The 21,051-nt window shown below is 37.7% G+C and overlaps 1 protein-coding gene across 1 annotated transcript in view; it reads left to right on the top strand.

Annotated features, from left to right (window-relative positions):
- The window catches only part of LOC104544565 (regulating synaptic membrane exocytosis protein 1-like), a gene marked incomplete at both ends in the record, with an annotated part of 77,450 nt that extends 56,843 nt beyond the window's left edge, over positions 1-20,607 (top strand). Inside the window, 2 exons of the mRNA XM_010189474.1 lie at positions 4,928-5,094; positions 20,375-20,607. Coding sequence (XP_010187776.1) covers positions 4,928-5,094; positions 20,375-20,607 — 400 coding nt within the window. The remainder of the gene's footprint in view (positions 1-4,927; positions 5,095-20,374) is intronic.
- Between the last annotated feature and the right edge of the window lie 444 nt (positions 20,608-21,051).

The following is a 21,051-nucleotide window of genomic DNA, read 5'->3' as shown; positions in this document are numbered from 1 at the left end:
TTCCTGCTGCCAAAATCTGTGAAAAGTCTTTGAAAGCTGCAGGAGGAAGACTTACTTCAAATAATAAATAAAATAAAGACAAATTATTCAGTGTTCTAATGGACATTTTGGATCAGTGAGAAAGAAATATTAAATAGCTGTGGAAGATATGGCAGTTGCAGGCAGAGTTCATCCCTCTTTAAAATAAATGCTTCTTTCTTTCCCAAGTAGCGGTGTTTGCCCACTATTTCAGATATTAAATATTTATATTTAGTAAAGAAATTATGGTATGTTGCACATTGAGAAGACATTCACTTGAATTTGATTCTTCCATTACTTATCATTTGTAAATGTGCTTGTTTTATTACACCTAAAATTCTCTGAATCTTTCAAAAATTTTTCCTTCAATATGGACTGGATCTCCCTTGAAACAGTTACTTATGTATATGCAAAATTATTTCCTTAAATTTAAGTATGAAACAAGCCTTTTTTTATCAGAGGTATGATAACATGGCCTTTGCAATCCACGGATTTGGATTTCCAATCAATTTCTGGTGCATTTCTTCCTTTTCTGTAATTTCTGCCCCTCGATTTCTCAATTTTCTTGTCTCAGTGAGCAAGCACAGTTTTTCAGGCATGTGCTATGCAGTTAATGTGTAAACAGTTTTAAACGTCTGTGGTTTAAATATCCATTAATGGATTTTTAAATAGGTAACTCTCTGCTCTGTGACATCTGTATAGGTCTTAATAGCTGTTATACTCTAATTGTTTTGAGACCTCCACAGAGCGCACATCCTCACTTCCTTCAGTTCTAGTGGAAAGAGTCCATAATTTATGTGAAACTGTTAAATTCTTAAAAGCTAAATGAAAAAAAACAAACCAGCACAACATAAATCATTGAATCATAGAATGGTTTAGGTTGGAAGGGATCTTAAAGATCATCCAGTCCAACCCCTGCCATGGGCAGGGACACCTCAAAAGCCTCTGTGGATTTGGCAGAAGTGTTTAAAGAAGAGCTTTAAACATCTCTCTGCCTCCTTTCTTGTATGTTGGTATGGGTGCAGTAACCAGTACGTCCATATTTGTGCTGTTTCAGTGTTTGAGAGAATCCAAATGCTCTGGTAGCATCATTCTGGATTTGCATAGACAGTATAAATGACAGTATATCTTAATTAAGCATTTAATTCAGAGTGCAGTGAGTTTTTTATTCCAGATGCCACACACAGCACACAAACACCGTGCTGCAGCTGCTGCAGCTTTCCAGGGAATGTGCAGCACATTTTTTTTGGAGGGTCTGTTTATTCAAGAGAGGCACCTATCAGAGCAGTGTAGTACATACTTAAAAGGACATCATTCTATATTTAGATGCTCTACTGACTCATTTAAGACTGTATGCAACTGGAAAACAATTAGCAGAGAAGTGTAATCATGGCATTAGCTCAGTGTATTTATTTAACTTGATAGTTAATGTCTGCAAGGAAGAACTGGGGAGGAGACTTGGGATGATAGGAAGTTGACGTTAAGTTTTATGGGATGCTGGGCAAGGTACTTGGGGCCATGTGTAGAAAATGCTCTTGGGCATCAGCATGATGAGTATCTTCTTGTGATCCCCCTTCAAAAATATATACTATATATCAGATTGAGATCCCTGTTAGGAAGTTGAGTGGCACTTAATGAGGCCGGTATTTTCAGAGGTTAGTCACCTGAGGCTTTTTTTGTAGTCAAAGGAGGGGACACTCCTTCAGTTTTCAAAGCTCTGAACTATTGCATTCCCTATCACTTTAGGAGATAAATCTAGAAATATCAATACTTATTAATGTGGAAGATAATGGACTATTATTTCTAAAAGTGTGACTGACAATCAGTAACATTGCTAATATTGTTAGTCATTGAGGAACTGTTAAAGTATTCATGAAGTCCACTCTTGGTTACATCTATGCTCTTTCCATTGACAACCCATCTGCAATTCATCGTAACCCTTTTCTCTCCTTTTACTGACATAGAAGCAGCAGCTCCACAGGTGGTAAAATGGATAGAAAACTGCACTTCAGCTCTTTATATTTCCAAGAGTTATATTGAAAAATCTTCTGGTTTTGTAATGCAGAAGCAGACAATGCAGATAGTTTGGGTATTTGAAGCTAGCTGCTATTTCTATTTAAAAACCCAGATCTACTCTTTAGTAATTGATGCAGACTTCAACAACTCCCCTAATGTGATAAATAGGGGAGCTGTGACATCAGCTTTAATTCTATAGGGTTGAAAGAGAAGGGCTTGCACTGAAAATTAACTGTATTTTGAAGCTGGCCTTCAAAAGAGAGGCTCAGAGCTCAGATTGTGTCGTCCTTCTCCAGCAGCATCTCATACTTGCTCAAGGACCACATGAGTCTTCTTCTACCATTCCAGATTCACTGTATGCACTCTCAAACAAAGATACAGATATTCATATTTTTAAAAAATTATTTCCATAACCCTATTTACAGAGGAATAATGTCTAGATATAATTTAAATATATAGGAAAGGCGAAATTCCTATTACACTGAAATAAAGAGAAATTTTATTCTTTAATAGGATCATGATTTCTTTTGCACACTGCAATTCTATGTAGCTCAGTGGAAAACCAGAACATTTTTATGTGTTCAGATGCTTTTCATATTTTTTGATGTCTCATTTTAGGAAAGCTTGAAGGATTCATTGGGAATTCTATGGGAATTTTGCATAAAATATCAAGGCTGCTTCAGGAGTGGGGCAGTTTTACTGAAAAAAATTAACCATTCCCTTTTCCAGCTTCTGAACATTTATATTTAGCCCAAATAAAAAGTTTTCATAGCTTTTTTCCTTGCTTTCAATTTTTAATATGCTCTAGAAGAAAAATATGTCATCTGAGGAAACTTAAATGCTACATTATTAGGAAATGGAGCTGATAACAATTAGCGTGCTTTGTGTTTCTGTTTTGGAGAGGTTTATTTTGCAGTCTGAAAGACAGCAAGCAGCAAAACAGACTCTACAAGCCATTTCCAAAAAGTGATCTGAAAAATCATATCAGCATAATCACACCTTAACCCCATTGAAGATTTCTACACAGATAAGTCACACCAAGTCACTTGGAAAGAGAACCTCCACATAAATCTTTCTGGTAGTGGAAAATACTTTAAAATTTGGTGTTCTTGAGGCCTCTGTGTTACCCACTGTATTAAATCAGTCTTGCTGTGTGTTTCCACGTCAATGCTTGGTAGACATTGTTTGAGCTCAAGGTCATCGTGCTTGAAGCTATTCTGAAATTTAGTTTTATTTAGGGTTTGAAGCTGAAATTTTACCTTTAGTAACCCAGAGCAGACGTTTTTATTCAGTCAGCCAGAGCAAGCCCCTCACAGAGTATTGCTAAAAGCTTCCTCAGTGCACACTCCTGCCAAATTCCCCCCAGGTTTTTATTCATAAATTGTGTTTTTAATGTTGGCACATGCTGTCCAGGAGCTGTGAGTAACCATGAAACACACACTGAGACACTAAATTAGTATAACTTCCACTTTTCCTGCAGGTTTCTATATCTACAGTCAGTGCTTAGAATCCTCTTTATTCCCTCCCCTTCTCTACTTCCATTAACTTCCTTATTTTACCTTAGATGTTTTACCAAGAGGTTTGCAAATGTGCTGTGAAGACCTCAAGCGTAGTTTGTTGAAAGACACTGGAGGAAGAGAAGATAAACCTGGCTTGAGGACAGGAGGCCCAACACATTCATCAGTACAAACCTGAGCTTGTGTTTGCCAGGCTTTTAAAGTTCAGCCGTGGCATTTCCCAGCTGACTCAGCCTGCAGTGCCTGGTTGAGCTGGGGATATTCACAGACCGGCACAGCTTTGTCTGTAATCCATAAATAAACTTTTGTGACTTGCGATTTTACAGAGCACAAGTCCAGAAAATGAACTCCCTAGAGTGTATTGTCAAAAACAGCATAGTCTTCCCACGTGTTAGTAGTTTCCCATAATATGCCCTGGGATGTATACCACTGGTTTAGTCACTTCCCAGCCAAAGATACCTTGTTCTTTAGTGATAGTGGAGTTTAGTTTTTGTGAACCTGCCAGTGATTTGATCCTTATATCTCTGTGACTGAAGATTTAGGTAAGTGTCACATTGCCAGGATTGAAGCTTCCTTGTACACATCTGCCCGATAATGTGAATAATGTGAGCATTATGCAATAAGCAGCACGGTGTTGCAGTTGGTTTGAATTAATCAAAGTTTTTGCTGTTAGCAAAAGGGAAATAACTTCTACCCTGTCCACAAATTCCTCCTGCTTGGTCTTCTGCTGGTTCTCACATGTGTGCAAATGTACAAGCAGCTAGATCAGGGAACTCATCTGCCTGAAAACAAATGCTATTTTTGCTGAGTTATCTTTCTTCCTGACTAGTCCTCTAGTATCATGATAGAAACAGATATTCTGAGGCAGAAAAGGTATTTTTTCCCTTTTCTGATAGAACTTAAGTATTGAAATCAATCCCCAATGTCAGCTTTGTGTAGAATTACATTTCATTCAGACTCATATGCAGTCCTCCTGTTTCAAAATAACTCTGTACAGGTTATTTCATAGCCTATTTTTTAATATTTGAAAAATTGAAAGAAGGGTCTCTAGCCAAGTAGATGGTACCTGAGCTTCAGAAGATGTCTGTCCACTGCATAAGTATTTAATTTCTATAGTTCCAGTGTGCTAAAGAACCAGCGGCCTATTTCAATACCAGTGCTGCAGTTTAGTTCAACTTACTTAGCCCTTAAGTACCATGTCTGATTACTTCACTAGACATTAAGACATTATTTAACATAGGTGTTTCTCTGAATTTCATACAATTTTGTTAGATCTACAAACAGTTAGAGAGAATTGCCATGCTTAGGCCATATGTTGTCTCAGTATACGCGCTGTTTTGATGAGCCTCCTCACCCTGTCTTTTCTTGATCTCTAGTATAACATACAAACAGATCAGTACAGAAGTTGTGATAACGTCTCTGCCAAGTCGTCAGATAGCGATGTCAGTGACGTGTCAGCCATTTCCCGAACCAGCAGTGCCTCACGCCTCAGCAGCACAAGTTTTATGTCAGAGCAATCTGAACGCCCGCGGGGCAGAATCAGGTGAGTGCTCAGCACAGCTTCAATGGCATCACACCCCCTCTTCTGTTTAGTGCCAAAATACAAGCAGAAATTACTGAAATTAGATGGCCGCAACATAAAAACTTATGAAAAGAGTTATGTACACATAAACTGTCTTCCATCGCTAGTCTAAAATGACAGTATTTTAGCAGTTGTGCATCTAAAACAGAAAGCAAACTTCCCATAAGGAGATGCAATATTATAGTGTATTTGTGACAAGTGGGACTTGAACACACACTGTCATATAATTTCTGGCTATCAATCACTGTAATCTATATGCCAATAAGGTATTAGAACAGAAATATTACTAGATTTTTAAAATCTACAGAATTTTCTTTCCTGAAAGCTCTTTTTCTATCTATGTATTTATTTCATTTTAATTTTGCTGTTTGCATGCATATGATAAATCACTAGATGTGAAACAACTATTTGTATAGTACTTTTGGTATTGCTGGTTCAAAAGTAGTTTAATTCATTTGCATTATCGATAACCAAATATGTCTTTCATCCTTGATAATAATCTATTCTCAGTTTACTGCTTTTTTAGCTACACAGATTGGTCCCCATCTTCATTTAACTTGATGACAAAACTTATCAGCTATAATGCCATATGACTGGCTTGGTATTCTATGATTACATCTACCAATACCTGAACTCTCAAAAATTTGACTTTAAGTGTTATAAGACACAAGAAGAACTAGGAATTATATTAAAAAAAATATCTCTGTGGAGGAAATCAATCTGATAAAAGGCTGGTTGGCATTGCTCTGAAGTATTAAACACTTCTAGACAGACTCACTATGTGATGAGAAGTTCAGCTGTAGGCTTTTTGATCTGTCCATGCAATGGGAAGGTATGTCAGAGAAACTCTGAAACTCATCTCTAGGTATGAGCTAGCTCCACCTCATATTTCTGAGTATTGAGTAATGAGAGTATTCAGTCATGTTTCAGGTTGGTCAAATTACAACCTGACAGCTGCAGTAATCCACAGCCCAGCAGAACCCTGCAGTGGAACTGTAAATGTATTTAAAGTTATTCAAGTGTTTAAAGTTATTACAATTAATGTGTTTAAATGCTACGTTTTATTGTCTCCTAGCTTTTCAGTATTTGTCTCTTACAGAGGGCTTTAGTCATACCGAAATACCTGTATTTTTTGAGGCATTGAATTTTCTCAAGTAGGCCCTTTCACGGCATCTTCGGCAGATTGAACAAAAATGGGATTTTTCCCATGAATACCTTTGTGTTGAACAGATTTTATCAGAAATGTTCCTTGGGTTCAGAAAGTCTGATCACAAGTACCAGAACCAAGAGCACCTATAACCTCATGTGAGGCTGGAAAGAGGGAAATGTAGGGTTAAATCCTTGCTCTCCTTCAGCCTCTTGCATTCTAATGAGTAGCAGAGCACCTTGGGTACAGGATTAGCCAACCTAGTATACGAAACCAAGTGTCTGCAATGGGAGAATCCATACCTCAGAGATCAGACACTTTATACTTGCTGTAATTTTCTCCAAATTCAGGTAGTACTTCCACAGTGAACAGAATTTATAGTAACAATATACAGTGCAGCTCATTCAGTAGAAATATGAGGGAGAAATTAACAGATTCTAAATTACTCATAACTTTCAATATGTTTCTTTGAAGCTGGCAGTGGTTTTCCTCGCCTGAAAGGCCTGTTAAAATCAGTAGGACATGCCTAATGCACCGTTGTTGCAATTAGCCTGTTCCAACCATTAAGTGCAGCGGAGTGAAATTTAAAATAATTTTGATGTTATGTTGCAAAATATTGTATCCAGCAGATTAACATCCGCTGTTCAAAAATTCTCCCTTTGAGTTGTCCGTGCTTATTTTTGGATGATTGCCTTTCATCACTACGAAAAGGTCGAAGTCTATAGAGATCTCCACAAATGTTGTATCATGGGAACTGGATATCGAGAGAGGTCAGAAGAAAAGGCGAAGGCGTTTTGTTGATGATCTGAGCCAAAGTCAGCTTCATACCCTCCTGTGTCTGTACCGGTAGCCTCTGTCACATAGACTTCAGTCAGTTCTTTGTGTTAGCTTACTTATTACATGGAAATGAAAGCTCATTTGGGGAAAGGGTTGATTGTATTTTTTCAGATATATACTTTAGCCTTAAAAATTACATATCTACAGTGGAATTAACGTAAAAATTAGGCTTTTGTTAAGCTATTTGTCTAACTTCCCTAAGTCATCATTGCAAAGAAGAGCACACCTATTACCTCAGATGGTTCACCTCATTTTTTAATAGATGACAAAGGCAGGTGAATTGTCCTTTTCTAGCACTAACTGTTGAAGAAACCCCAGATGACTAGTTTGGATTGGTTGCTTTAATTTTAGACATCTAAAATTAAGTGAAGTGGATTCTTTCTCTTAATTACTGATGTTTCTTTAAGCTCAAGGAATTAGAAATTTGAAGCTCGAATTTTATTTTTGCCTCCAAGGAACCTTCTGTTAACGTGTATCAAGGGATGGGATGGGATGGGATGGGATGGGATGGGATGGGATGGGATGGGATGGGATGGTTGAGCAGGAGAAACAAGGAAAAGAGCATTTTTTACTTCCTGTCTTACTGAAACCACATATCCACCATCATCTTCATTTGAAAGTGTGTCAGCCCTGTGGCCATGGGAAGTGTGTGAGTGTCATGTTAAGTTTAAAGACAGTGTTCATTGAACTGCCTTTTTTGTTCTCCAGATACCCTCTGGAGATGAGAGCTATGAAGAACCTAGTAAGCATACAGAAACTCAAAGAAATGGCCCAGTTCTAGCCATGTCACTAAATTAAGTCATTCAGCTAGTATCCTTAGGTGCCTTTTGTATCCAGAAGCAAAATTACACAAATTCAGAATACACAACCAGTATTCCTGATCTGCATCACCTTTGGAAAGGGTCTCTCCATCTCTTTTTCCATTGAATAGAGAAAAATGAATCCTAGAGCTGTTGACCAGCAAGCAGTAAATAAAGGGAGAAATGTGGCTGGAGAGTACACCAGGGTTCAGATGAGTAACCTGACATGAAACTGTGCTCCTCTAACATTTCTACATGAGCTGAAAAACACTGCTTTGTTATTCATATTAAGAGATGTGGTGTCAAGTTTCTGGATGTGAAGTGTGCCAGCTAAAAACAGCAGGAGTTTTAGTTAATGTTGTAAGTCAATATAACCCCATCATCCCTCATATTAATCCGTCTGTGAAAAGAGATATAAATTAAGCTCCTAGGCATAGGAAAATACAAGATACTGTCCTCTTTTGTTATTTTTTGTTATCATATTGTACAAAATATCATTACTTTTAAGTGTCAGGACTGACGTTTCAGGTCATAGTGAGTGTTGTTTATATCCACTAACCTCACTGCCAGTCCTGCCAGCCCAAATTCTAATGGAGGAAAGATCCTTACCTAAATCTGGCTAATGCCTTTTCCCTATCAATCAAGGCAGAATCGATCTCTCTCTCTCTCTATCTCTCCCTCAGTTTTGAAATTTGAAATTTTATAATTTCAGACAGTGTATTCTATGTTATCCTATATATTTAAAGCAGTAAAGATTTTAAAACCTGGAATCACAGGATAAAACTAATTGGTGCAGAACAACACAAATACTGTGCATCTTATCTTATCTGAATAGCAGTACTCCAGCTATTCTTTGGGTCAAAACTCGCAAATTTAAAGTTTTGTAGTATTAGGGAACTTGAGCATGTTGAATTTAGTAATACAGAGAGAATGAAAGCAAATCTTCCCTTTCCTTTAATCAATGACAAGAGTGTGTCTAAACGTTTCAAAGGAGATGACTAATTTCATTCCTACAATATATTTGTATTGTATTGCCTGTCAGAACGCTATGACACAGCATGCATGGAAAATACCATTCGTTATTCTTCAGCCTGGAGATTTGTGGAATAATCCACACTTCTTACAGGTTCAAAGAGGAAATTACGATTGATGCAAGTTCTAAGTATAAAAAGTCTATAAAATAGCTTCTTAATTACTAATTTTTTCGGCATTTTCAGATGAATGTTATAACAAATGGCTATGTGTGGATAAACTAGTCTGAAGTTATTCCAGACATCTTTCTTGTTACCATCCTGGGAAGTCTGTTTGACCCCCATGCTCTCTAGTGGAAGTGCAGGCAAATACCAGGAATTTTTTTTTCTGGGAACAAAATGTTCTGGACCTTCTGACTTGAGTGAGAATCAGACTTGTGAATTTGGCTCACTGTAGCATTTGGAGTTGGATTTGTATTTCATGCCTGAAGTCAGATAACCACTTCTTCCTTACAGAGATTTTCTTTAATCAGTCATGGTCTTTATGCATTCATAACACAGTCAAGCAACACTTTGATCTCATGCATGCTACAGATGTTCCTGTATATGACTCAAGACCACTTCTCATATCCTAAATGACGCAGAAGGAATTTATTCTCAGTTCAATGCAAGTAAGAATCCATGTTAAATACATTAGGATCAATCAGCACACTTTATGGGCTTGATCAGCCAAAGAAGGACATCCGCTCACTTCATTAAAAATTATGCCAAATGATGGCATTGCATCATTTTTCATTAAGGGTCTGCTTGTGCAAAGATACTTGGACTTCTTGGTGATATCAAGAAGTTTTTCATTAAGGGTCTGCTTGTGCAAAGATACCTGGACTTCTTGGTGATATCAAGTAGGGAACTGTGATGCATAGTAAAGGTGAGCTGGAGGCTTCTTTTTTGGAGGATTTAGCAAGTTGGCTACCATGAGATATTTCACTTAAATCTGATTGAACAAAATCTGCTAAATATATGAAAGACTAGATAAGTACCTTTAAGCCGAATTTCTCTCTCAGTGCATCTGGATTTCAAACAAATTGCATTAGGAATATCACTGTTATTCTTCATTTTAAATTTGAAAACCACATCTTTATTAAGAATTGTATTGAGTATCTTAATTAATGTGTGATATAATTATCTGCACCATATTTTAATCTGGTTTTACATGTTTTGCTTAGCTGAATAGTTAAGTATAAATTGAAATAATTTAAATGAGTTTATCAAAGAAAGAGGATAATATAATGGCTTATAACAATTGACTTAAACGAGTCCTAATTTGTTTCACATATTATAACTGAATGGCTTGTATCACAAACTTGTAGATACTTCTTGGGATTCAGGTGTGTTATCATAGAATCACAGAATGTGTTGAGTTGGAAGGGACCTTTAAAGCTGATCCAGTCCAGCCCCTGCAGTGAGCAGGGACATTGGGACCAGATCAGGTTGCTCACAGCCCCATCAAGCCTGGCCTTGAATATCTCCAGGGATGGGGCCTCCACCACCTCTCTGGGCAACCTGTGCCAGTGATCTACCACCTCATGGGGAAGAGCTTTTCCTCATATCCAACCTAAATCTGCCCTTTTCTAGTTTAAAACCATTACCCCTCATCCTATCACTACATGACCTAGTGAACAGCTCTTCACCAGATTTCTTATAGGCACCTTTCAGGTATTGGAAGGCTGCAATAAGGTCACCCCTGGAGCCTTCTCTTCTCCAGGCTGAACAGCCCCAACTCTCTCAGCCTGTCTTTGTAGGAGAGGTGCTCCAGCCCTTGGATCATCTTTGTGGCCTCCTCTGGACCCGCTGCAGCACTTCAATGTCCCTTTTCTGTTGAGGACTCCAAAGCTGGACACAGCACTGCAGGTGGGGTCTGACTAAAGCAGAGCAGAGGGGCAGAATCCCCTCCCTGGCCCTGCTGGCCACACTTCTTGTGATGCAGCCCAGGATGCCGTTGGCAGTTGTTCTCAGTACATTACTGACAGAAAAAAAAACCCACTTTTTTTGGTTCATGCTGTCAGACTCTATCTGACAAACCTCTTCATCTCTGGTTTCCAGAACACCATAAACAACTTGCATGTAGCTGTAATTCTTTCAGTGCACTAGAACTTTAGCAGCAGTACACTTGAGGTTTGAAACAGAAATTATGGAGGAGGGAAAAGATGACAGAGGTGTGTTGTGCAGCTGCAGGTCTGTGATCTGATCATGATTAGAATCACAGACTGGTTTGGGTTGGAAGGGACCTTAAAGCCCCCCCAGTCCAACCCCTGCCATGGGCAGGGACACCTCCACCAGCCCAGGCTGCTCCAAGCCCCATCCAACCTGGCCTCGAACATGTCTGGGGACAGGATGGGAGAGTTCACGTGACTGCAGTGCTGCAATCCATGGAAGCACTGGGCAGAATGGGAGGGAAGGGGTGTTGCCCTTTATGTGAGAGAGCACTGTTTTCTAACTTCAAGGTGTAGAAACTGTATTTCATTATACTATTGTCTGTTATATTATAGTCCTCCAGCACTGGATGGCTTCCAAAGGCCAAAGTTTTTTAATCTGTATAATTTCTCACTTAAATTCAGTGGAACTGAATTCTTTCAAGTCAGATAAAAATTTACTTGTTTCTTTTGTTGGCCCTTCTTCTAATGAAGAAATTTTCCCCAGGATGAAATTTAGTGAATTAATTTCCATTTCTAGAACCTCCTGTGGTCCACTTTCTCAGCTTATATTTGTGGAGGGGATTTTTCTTGCTTCTAAGCAGAAGAGGGAATTACCTTAAACTACACCTTAAAGAAAAATTGTATCGCTAATTTTCACTCTTCCCTGGAAATGTTGAGCCAGTCTCTCCACCGTTTTATGTCATACCCCCCCCCAAAAATATATGAGATAAAATTTATGAGATATATAATAAGTAATATATGAGAGACTTCACTGCAGTTTGATTCTTCCTTTTTGCCTAGCTAACTTCCACAGAAATCCAGGGTTGTACTCGGTGTGACCCAGAGACTCTGATAGAACGGAAAAACATCTAATTTTTTTTTCCTTTCACATGCTTTCTGGTTTAACTTTACAAGCCCTTAGAATTCAGAGTAAGAAAGGAGAGAGTTTTGCGGAGGCAGATCAGACATCCAGCTCAGAGTCATCAACACAGAAACGCTATGAGTTAACAGCCCAGTGTGACCCAGTGTTGAGGCCAATTTCCTCTTCATGGATAGAAGGACGTTTTTGGTTCAAGGCACTATTACAGAGCTCAAATTACTGGGATTCTCCAGTGAAGTGGGAACTCAAAAGGTTTAAACAGTCACTCTTCATATTGTCAGTGAACATCACCAGGGGACAGCCAGCAGAGCACAGTGCTCTGGTTCTTCGTTGGCAGGTCTCTCTTCGTGCCGTTTGCTTTTGGCGTGTTGACGTTTGTACTCAGGTGGATAATTTGGGGGTATTTTGCAGGGAACTGAGACTCAAGTCTGTGGCAGCACTTTACTGAGTCAGGATGTGAAGCACTTGTTTGTGTTATTGGGGCTGGCTGGACTTTTGCATTGCATTGAGCACCTGCATTGAATTGTCAAGCACTTCTCCAGTTCCTGTTAACTTCAGGAATTAAGTTCTGTCAACACTTGTATTAACAAGCTAATTACACCCATGGCAATAGTGACCATCTGCTTTGATTTCCCAAATATGTTTTAACAGTTATTTATTTGTAATTTTAAAATACAAGCTATCAAAGTCAGCATTGGAACTAAGATATTATATTGCTTTAGCTTTTGTTCAGCACGACCAAAACAGTAATGGAATTCCAGCTTGATATAAAAAAAAGACTGCTAAAAATACCAGAAGACAACTTCTATATATTTATGAAACTAATTATATTGCTGATAATTTGCCCATGTATGACTGCTTTTTTGTAGTCAAGGCTTCTGCTGTAAACAAGACCTTTAGGGTCGCTAAGTAGAGACTGATTTTCTTTAAAGTAATAAGCAACGTTTATTGTGCAGTGGCTTCAGTGGTTTATGGTTCTGTGTTTAAATACTGAGTGAGATTAATTAGTTGATATTGCAGTGGAGAAAAATCTTCCCTCCCATAGCTAGATTGGGAGCATCCATAACATCGCCAGTGCTGCTGACAGACTCAGGACTTTCCATGGGTCTTACCATTAAAAATAAACAATAAAAGCCCTCATTAGATTCATAACCTTTTCATCTTGGAATTTTCCATTGCAAAGTCTTTATTTAAAAAAGAACATTTGAATTAATATTTCACTATGTGACTGCTGTTAGCATCTATTCAGTCCAAAGAGCTTCACAACATTAATGATGCAGAGAATGGCATATGGGGTAGCATTGTAAGAAGCAGTATTTTTCAAAGCATGGGATGCTTTAAAATCATCAGTGAAACTTATCCACTTGATCGTTGCTAATCAGACTCCTACTGCAAGAATAAAATGAGGTCAAATCGAGACCATCAACAGTGGGTACTAGATTAAATCATTCCACATTGAGTATGCTCATTTTCACTGTGTGTTGCATCCATAAGTACCTGTGTATGTCCCTGGCACGTGTTCGAATTAGTGCCGTGCTCACAAAATTTAATAAATATTAAATATTAAACAAACATGGAGGGTTGATAAATAAATAAATTAATCAACTTCAATTTAACTTTAGTATTTATCACAGTGAAAAGACCATGCGTACGAGATGTTTTGGAGCAACTCAATTAGTGGGGTGTAACAACCCATGAGCCCGTTTTGAACATGTATGGCAATTAATATTGCCTCTTAGGTGATCTCCCTTGGGGCAAGGGCAAGTGTACTGCTGTAACCTAAGCCACAACTCTTACTTTTTTGGGGGGAAACAGAGGGCAGTAGCCTCCAAATTGTTATCACGGAGGCAAGATATGTGAAAACAGTTACTAGAACCTGCTTAAAAAATGGAATATATCTTTTATACCCCCAAACAGTATCTTACAGATGGAAACTTCTGGTTCTGAGGTCATTTATGTACAAAACCAAGGTGAAGCCAGAGTAATTAATGTTCTAATTATTCATTATCTAAAGCTAACGATTTTTTCAAATCCATCATGCTAAACTGCTTTATGTGTCTGTCAGAGAAGGAGGGAGACGGAGGCTTTAATCCCTTCAGAACATCTGTACATGAAAAATGTACTACGGAGCATTTTTAATTATCTAATTATGCTTCCTCTTTCAAAGAAACCGTCAGCGTTACCAGCAGCCTCTCTTAATGATTTGAAAAAGACTGAGAAAATAATTTTAATTGGTTTTTCATTCAATTACTGGAGTTGATTAAGATTAAATATAATTCATAAACTTTTAGTCTAAGAACATTACACTAACATTTTTAACAGGCAGTAAATGCTATTTTTAGAATGAGGAAATGTAGGAAAACAGTTTTAGCCTTGGCTCAGACCTCAGAGCGGCTCTCATTTGCTTTATCTTCATTTCAGTTTATCTTTTTTGAAAAGGTTTTCTCTATTTTCTTTATTAGTCCTGTCCTTCCACTTTTCCGTTTCATCTTTCAGTTTTTCCTCCTCCATCCCCGATTTGGTGGCTGTTTCCTGTTGCTGTTATTTACCTTTGTGAAGGAGCAGTGAGCAATCGATTTAATATCAAATAGCCTTTTTACAGGAAGAGCAGTGTTAAAATAATTTTAATTAAAACAGGTTAAAATAATTTTAATTGGTTTTTCATTTAATTATTGAAGTTGATAAAGATTAAATGTAATTCATAAACTTTTAGAATAAGAACGTTGTAGTTCAGTACCTCATACTTTGGAGGGATAAAACCAATGCAACATATGGCAACAGGGAGAATAATATGGTATGGCTAAATAATATGTTATGGCTTATACAAAGAAAGAAAAACTGGTGAATTCAGCTTATTCACACTGAAAAAAATCTCCTCTATTCAGTGGTGAGCAAAAAAAATCCACGTTTTTGTGATTGTCATACACCCCCTCCAGTACCTATTTTCTTGATGCAGATTTAACCTTTACATGCTTGCTATTTTTGGTACACTTGAACTTAACATACATGTGGCTCCTTGCAGCCAAGTTTGGGTCATCTGAGCTGTTGTTCACACCAGCACTAATTAGATATAATTGTGATACTATATCACGTCGTGGAACCTTGCTATCTCAAAGTAGGATGTTACCCAGTTAAGCTCCCAGAGGAGATTTCTGTAGTGAAATCCTCCCCATCCCTTATTTCAATGAGAGTTTACACTTCAAACACGATGGGGCTGGGACCATCATCCCAGTGGCAGTATCTGAGTCACTGGGTAACACTTGTTGACAATAAAGGAGTATTTTCACAAATGGATATAATAATTTACAAGAATTACTGAATTTTAGCTATCAATAGGACTCTAATACGATGCCTTTGCAGGAGAAGCAAGTTATTTTCTGATTCTAATAGCTATTTTATGGATTTAATATATGGTCAATGTGCATATTAAATCAATATGTAGTTCCAGTCGGTACAGACTGTACAAAATTATGATTTAATTGAATCAACTAATTTCTTTATGGTCTAAAAAAGTCTCTTGACTAACTAGAAGGAATTTTAATATAGGATATGTGTTTGTCCTTTGCTTTGTAAAGCACCATGTTTGAGTTAATTTATGAAGTACCATAAATTGTACAGTAATTAATCTTGCTGCAAACCTTATACTTCATTTATAAATACAGCAATATATCCTAAGACTGACGGAGCAATTTGCGGCTAGGTAATTTCAAGTTTGGATTTATTAATTATATATCACCTTATACTAATAACAAGCCTTAGTTTAATTTTGGAAATGTAATGTTCCTCATTATAAAGGAGTGCTCATCTTCCCTTTGGTCCACAACTATTAGACGTTTAGGAGGTTATTAGTATTCATGAGCTACCTCATTGCAAAGGGGTGCCATAGGGGCGAGGAATTGGATCGTGATTCTGCATTTAAAGAGAGCTCGCTGGCTTCTCTTGAAAAATTGAAGTTACTGCAAATGTGTGGAAAGAACTGACATTAAACTATTTTCTGTACGGCAAGGAATACAGGGGATTATTTATTTACTCATTTTTTGCTTCATTGGAAAAATGGATGGAGTAAAAATGAGTGCTCTTGGAAATAAACACCTGAAATATATTTTCATATATCATCAGTAAGTCCAAGAAAATGAAGGGAATTCTGTAATTTTAGCCATGGCTGAGCACTTCAGATTTTTTTCCCTAAGAGGATATACTTCCAGATACCATATAGGTGAGTTTATGAACAAAGTTTGTTCTAGCTTCCTGTGTCTTACTGTTTTTCTTTTTCAGGTGACATGTACTATTGGCAGGTATTGTATTAGAGTATAGTGTTATTGTATTAGGTATAGTGTTAGAGAAACACTGAGTTTATATCTATATATTAATTTTCTCAATCCAAATAATTTAGGCAGTATAATTGTATGCATCCTGAACATATGCATTGGACATCTGCATGTAGAAAAAGATGCAAAGATTTAATACGTGTAATTGGCTTTGTTTCAGTTCTATATAGTTGTGTATGCCATAGTTTAATGTAAGGAAGTATAATCCTCAGTGTCCTCATACAGTGTTCATTTTCTAGAATTATTTCAGGGTTAATTTTTCTGGCAGCTTGTAACTCAAACTATTATTTCATTTAGAAATAAATGGAGTAAACTGATAAATATGTTACTCTTAGTTATCCTGCTACTGAAACCTGTATTTATTTATTTATTCTGTTCAGTAGGTAAGGTTTGAATAGTTAAGTAAGGTTTGAATCAAGTATATAACTTAATAATTTACCAATTTTAGCCACAGGCTGGCAAAAACTTGTGTCTGCTTTTAAATGAATATGTCAATAATCCCAGAAAGTCCAGTAAAGGAAAATGAAATTTTAGGTATGCTGCTATCAGAAGGGTTGATTGCAAAAGGACATATGGAAATTCAAGCAGGTCTTTTGCTTCTTTGCACTTCATAAATTGAACTCTAAGCATATTGATGAAAGTCACAGTGTGAGCTAGGATCTATTTGTCCAAGTGGCAGCCAGTGGTGGAATGGAAAAATATTGTCTTCTAAGGAGACTCAGTGAGATGGTATAAGAAGACTGAAGTTTAAATGTCCGTTCTTTTGATACTGTTCCCATTAATGTCAAATAATAAACTAGCCCAGGAATGCAAAGGAATCTTAATGTGTGTGCTTAGTTATGACAAGGGGAGGTATTGGGCAGCTGTAGGATTTGATGCTTGGTCCTATTCCATTAAGCCTCAGCCCTTTCACACAGAATGAATATGGAAATTTATGCAGTCTTTAAAACAGTAATTTATCTTTTATTCAGAAAATATTTGTAGTCCTTGATTTAGGGAATTAATACATCAAAAATGGGATTTTCGTAAAGTTACAGTGCTATCAAGTCTCATTTCTCAGTCGATGTACATCGTTTTCTCCTAAACTCTTATTAAATAATGTGAGATTGGGACATTTCAGCTCTGTTGTGCAAGAGAGTGAAGATGGCATAAAAATATCATAAGATTAGCATTTATTATATTCACTTGAAACACTTGAAATTCAGTAGAGCAAAGTCAATAGTATGATAAGCAATTATTCCTTAAATTACATGGCAGATTTTATAGCCCATTAAATTTTATTGCTGTAAATGATACGTTTATGAATTCATATATCAGCAAAATACGTGTCAGTACAGCTCAAATGCCAACAGATGCTCTCAAAAGGAGTATTTTCAGTTTCTTCCCTACTGATGCATAAACTCAAGCGTTCCAGAACTGACAACAACTCCATGGCTCAAAATGGGAACAAAATGAATATGGAAAGTTTTGAGTAGGGAGCAGTGCAGAAATAGTCACCAAAATCCAACTCTGAGCACTGGTGGAAAGGAATTATCCATGTGGGAAGGAATTATCCGTGTCTAATCAAAGTAGGAAGTGGGACCCCTGAAAATGAGGTCTGTTGCCTTCCAGCACCCTACAAACACCAGCGTGGGGCCTTGTTTCCTCAGCAGAGGAGGAAAAGGGACTCAGCATCCAAAAATGGCTGATGTAGGAATGGTGTTGGCATGTCCTGTTAGACTGAATTAGGGAGCAAGGTTCCCATTTGGGTACAGGGATTGTGGGACACCACTCTGAGGTATTGCTGCAGGCTGCCTGTGTATTCAGTATTATCACACTCTACATTTGTTCTCTAGTTTTAAGGTTTTCTGATAAAAACCATGTCAGTAACATCACTTCTTCTTAAAGAGAAAATGTTTCCTAAGATCCTCTGGCCATAGCCAGGATTTTGTGCTAGAGCTATGGACTAGTACCCAGCCCCCAAATTAAGGAAGACAAACTTCACTAGATTGTAGAAAAATATTTTTATCAGAAGTTTCAGCGTGAGTTTTGTGATGTTCATCACTGCTCTTTTGAATTAATTTGCTATTTGAAGAATAATGACTCCTATGTTCTTAGAGCATGGTCAATCCCAATTCATATTTTTTTCATGTTATCGATGTTTGTGAAGAGGTAAAGAAAGAAGTTTGTGTTCCTTGAAACAGAAGTAGCTGCTGGGTTAGGTATTTTGTAAAGTTGAGGTTATTGCAGTCTGTAAACAACAAAAAACGTAAACCTTATTTAGTGATCATTGCAACTATAAAACCCAGCAGTATATGTATCCTATGAAGTAAACACCTGTATTATATTAGGGACATGATTTATATTAAAACCAAGAAATTAATAATTATCTCCCTTAAGAAAATCTGTCTCTATTTTGAACATGAGAAATACTTTAGGGCTTTTTTCTTTCTCCATTTGATACTATTTTTAAGTGAACAAAACTCATTTGCCTTACACAAAAACATTTCCTTGGTACTTGCATACTTACAAGAGGTGGTCTTTTTGTGAGGTTGTTTTGAAGAGACCACAAAGTGCAGTTAAAATTCTTCCTAGAATCACCAAACATGTATGTCTCTATGTTAGTGGTAGCTGGTTTTTTATCTGAGCTTAACAAATCCTAAGTGCTGAACATAGTTAAATGCCAATGCAGAGACTGATAATGACCTCCCTGTTATGTGTTGTCTGTTCAAGGACTTGACTTTTCCACTTTCTTCTTCAGAAAAGTAGTGTCCATTTTTATCTGCTCTTACATATGGTCACACATCAGTAAACCTTGGTAGCTGTCACTAAAACATAATTTAGGTACACATCATTTTGTGCTTCCCTGATTCTGTCTTTGGACAGGATGGGTTTAACCTTTAGCAGTGCCCAGATGTGCAGAAGTCAGAGGATGTCAGCTCTTGTCCAACAAACCCTTCATGTCCCCCTGGCAAGATTTCCCATCTGACTGAAAGTTGCCATGAGGTAAAGAAGCCTGCGCCTCTAACCCCTCTCTTTCTTAATTTAGGATGGGGGAAAGAAGCAGTCCCTCACATCTGTTGGAAAAGGAGCCTGCTGGGTTACTACTCAATGAGTAAATTCAACATTTGATGTCAGAGTACAGTATCACTGAAAAAGCAGTCCCTAAAATTATTATGTTCCCAGTAGGTTTACTAATCAGCAATACAAAATCAAGGAGTTTCCCACATCCTAGGCTGAATTAACAGCTATGTCTGAAGTGAGTCAGGCTGCAGCTTCAATTTCTGGGTCTCTGCAGAGCAATAGTTAACTTTGTGTTGCCATTAGGGCTACGGCATCGCTTGGTCGCAGCAGCGTTAGGACTGCATATTAGTATGTCCAGTGTGTATTTGAGATTGTTCCCCAGAGCGTGTTTCTGAATACTTTATCCAGCCTCTATGTGCAGGAGCAGAAAAAGAATTGATATATAAACATTAAAATGCAATGCAATAGCTGGAGAAAATCAAACAGAGCTGACAGGGCGATTCATCTTTCTGTCAATCAACTCAAGTTCTAGTGGGTTATTGGGGTTTTTTTTCCTCAAACTTATATTGCCTTTAAAGAAGTGAAGACCTGAAAAATACTGTATATTGTATTATCTCTTTCTGTGAAGTATGAAAATATAGAAGATGGTATCTTCATATCTATTAGGTCTTAAGGCTTTGGTGAACAGTGCCAATAAGATACGTGCGTTAACCTACGTGTATTCTCTTGGCCCACGTTAATTTTCTTTGGTTGTAAAATTGCTGTTTTATTGCTTTCTGTATTCAGGAGATATAGACAGGAAGGCTCCAAATGACTTTTATATGGTGCATGTCTCTCTTTCTGTCACTCTGAAAAACATGGGATAGCATTCATTTCTTTTATTTCCCTTGAAGAAGTGAAGAACAAATTGCAATACTTGAAACATAAACTCTGGAGGGCATCAAGTTAATCTTACAGTTGTGAACCGCTTAAGTGAAAATGTATCAAGACTTAAAATTCATTTACTATTTAAAAAAAAGGCTTTTGGAAATGCTGCTGCACAGACAAATTAACGTGTTTGTTTTTACTTTGTAACTGTAGTACATTTACTCCTAAAATGCAAGGCAGACGGATGGGGACTTCAGGGAGAATCACGAAGAGCACAAGCGTGAGCGGCGAGATCTACAAGCTGGAGCACAACGACGGGAGCCAGTCGGACACGGCCGTCGGCATGGTGGGGACAGGTGGGAAGAAAAGGCGCTCCAGCCTTAGTGCCAAGGTGGTGGCCATTGTGTCTCGGAGGAGCAGAAGCACATCTCAGCTCAGCCAGACAGGTGAGTGGGACACAGGACTCTCGCCAGATGTGGGTTACCATTATTTCATCTGTGGCATCTGTGTTACGTGTATATGCACCTAAACCGCTCGGGAAAGAAGGCTTTGCCAGCTGTGAATAAATCTCTTGAGATATTACTTTTCTTTCAGCATCAGGCGTCTGCAAGAAACAATACACACATGCCTTTTAGAATATGTACTGTAACAACTTTCTGTCCTGAGCAATGAGAAATGTTTGTATCTCTTCGATGCCTTGTTTACAGGTAGGCAAGGAAATACAAGGAGACGTATGTGGGTATCAGCAATGGGTAACGGTTTGGCTGAGAGCAGCTTTTTATGTACAGGAAATTCCTTTTAGCAGAAGAGTTGAGTATGAATGGGGGAGTTGAAACCTGAGCAAATGAATGGCAGTTGTGTAACTTGCATAAAAGGTTGTACCTGTCGTG

Source organism: Mesitornis unicolor, unplaced genomic scaffold (assembly GCF_000695765.1).
Source record: "Mesitornis unicolor isolate BGI_N332 unplaced genomic scaffold, ASM69576v1 scaffold1468, whole genome shotgun sequence".
NCBI lineage: Eukaryota > Metazoa > Chordata > Aves > Mesitornithiformes > Mesitornithidae > Mesitornis > Mesitornis unicolor.
Note: the sequence above shows the minus strand (reverse complement) of the source record. Positions and strands in the feature narration are given on the sequence as shown.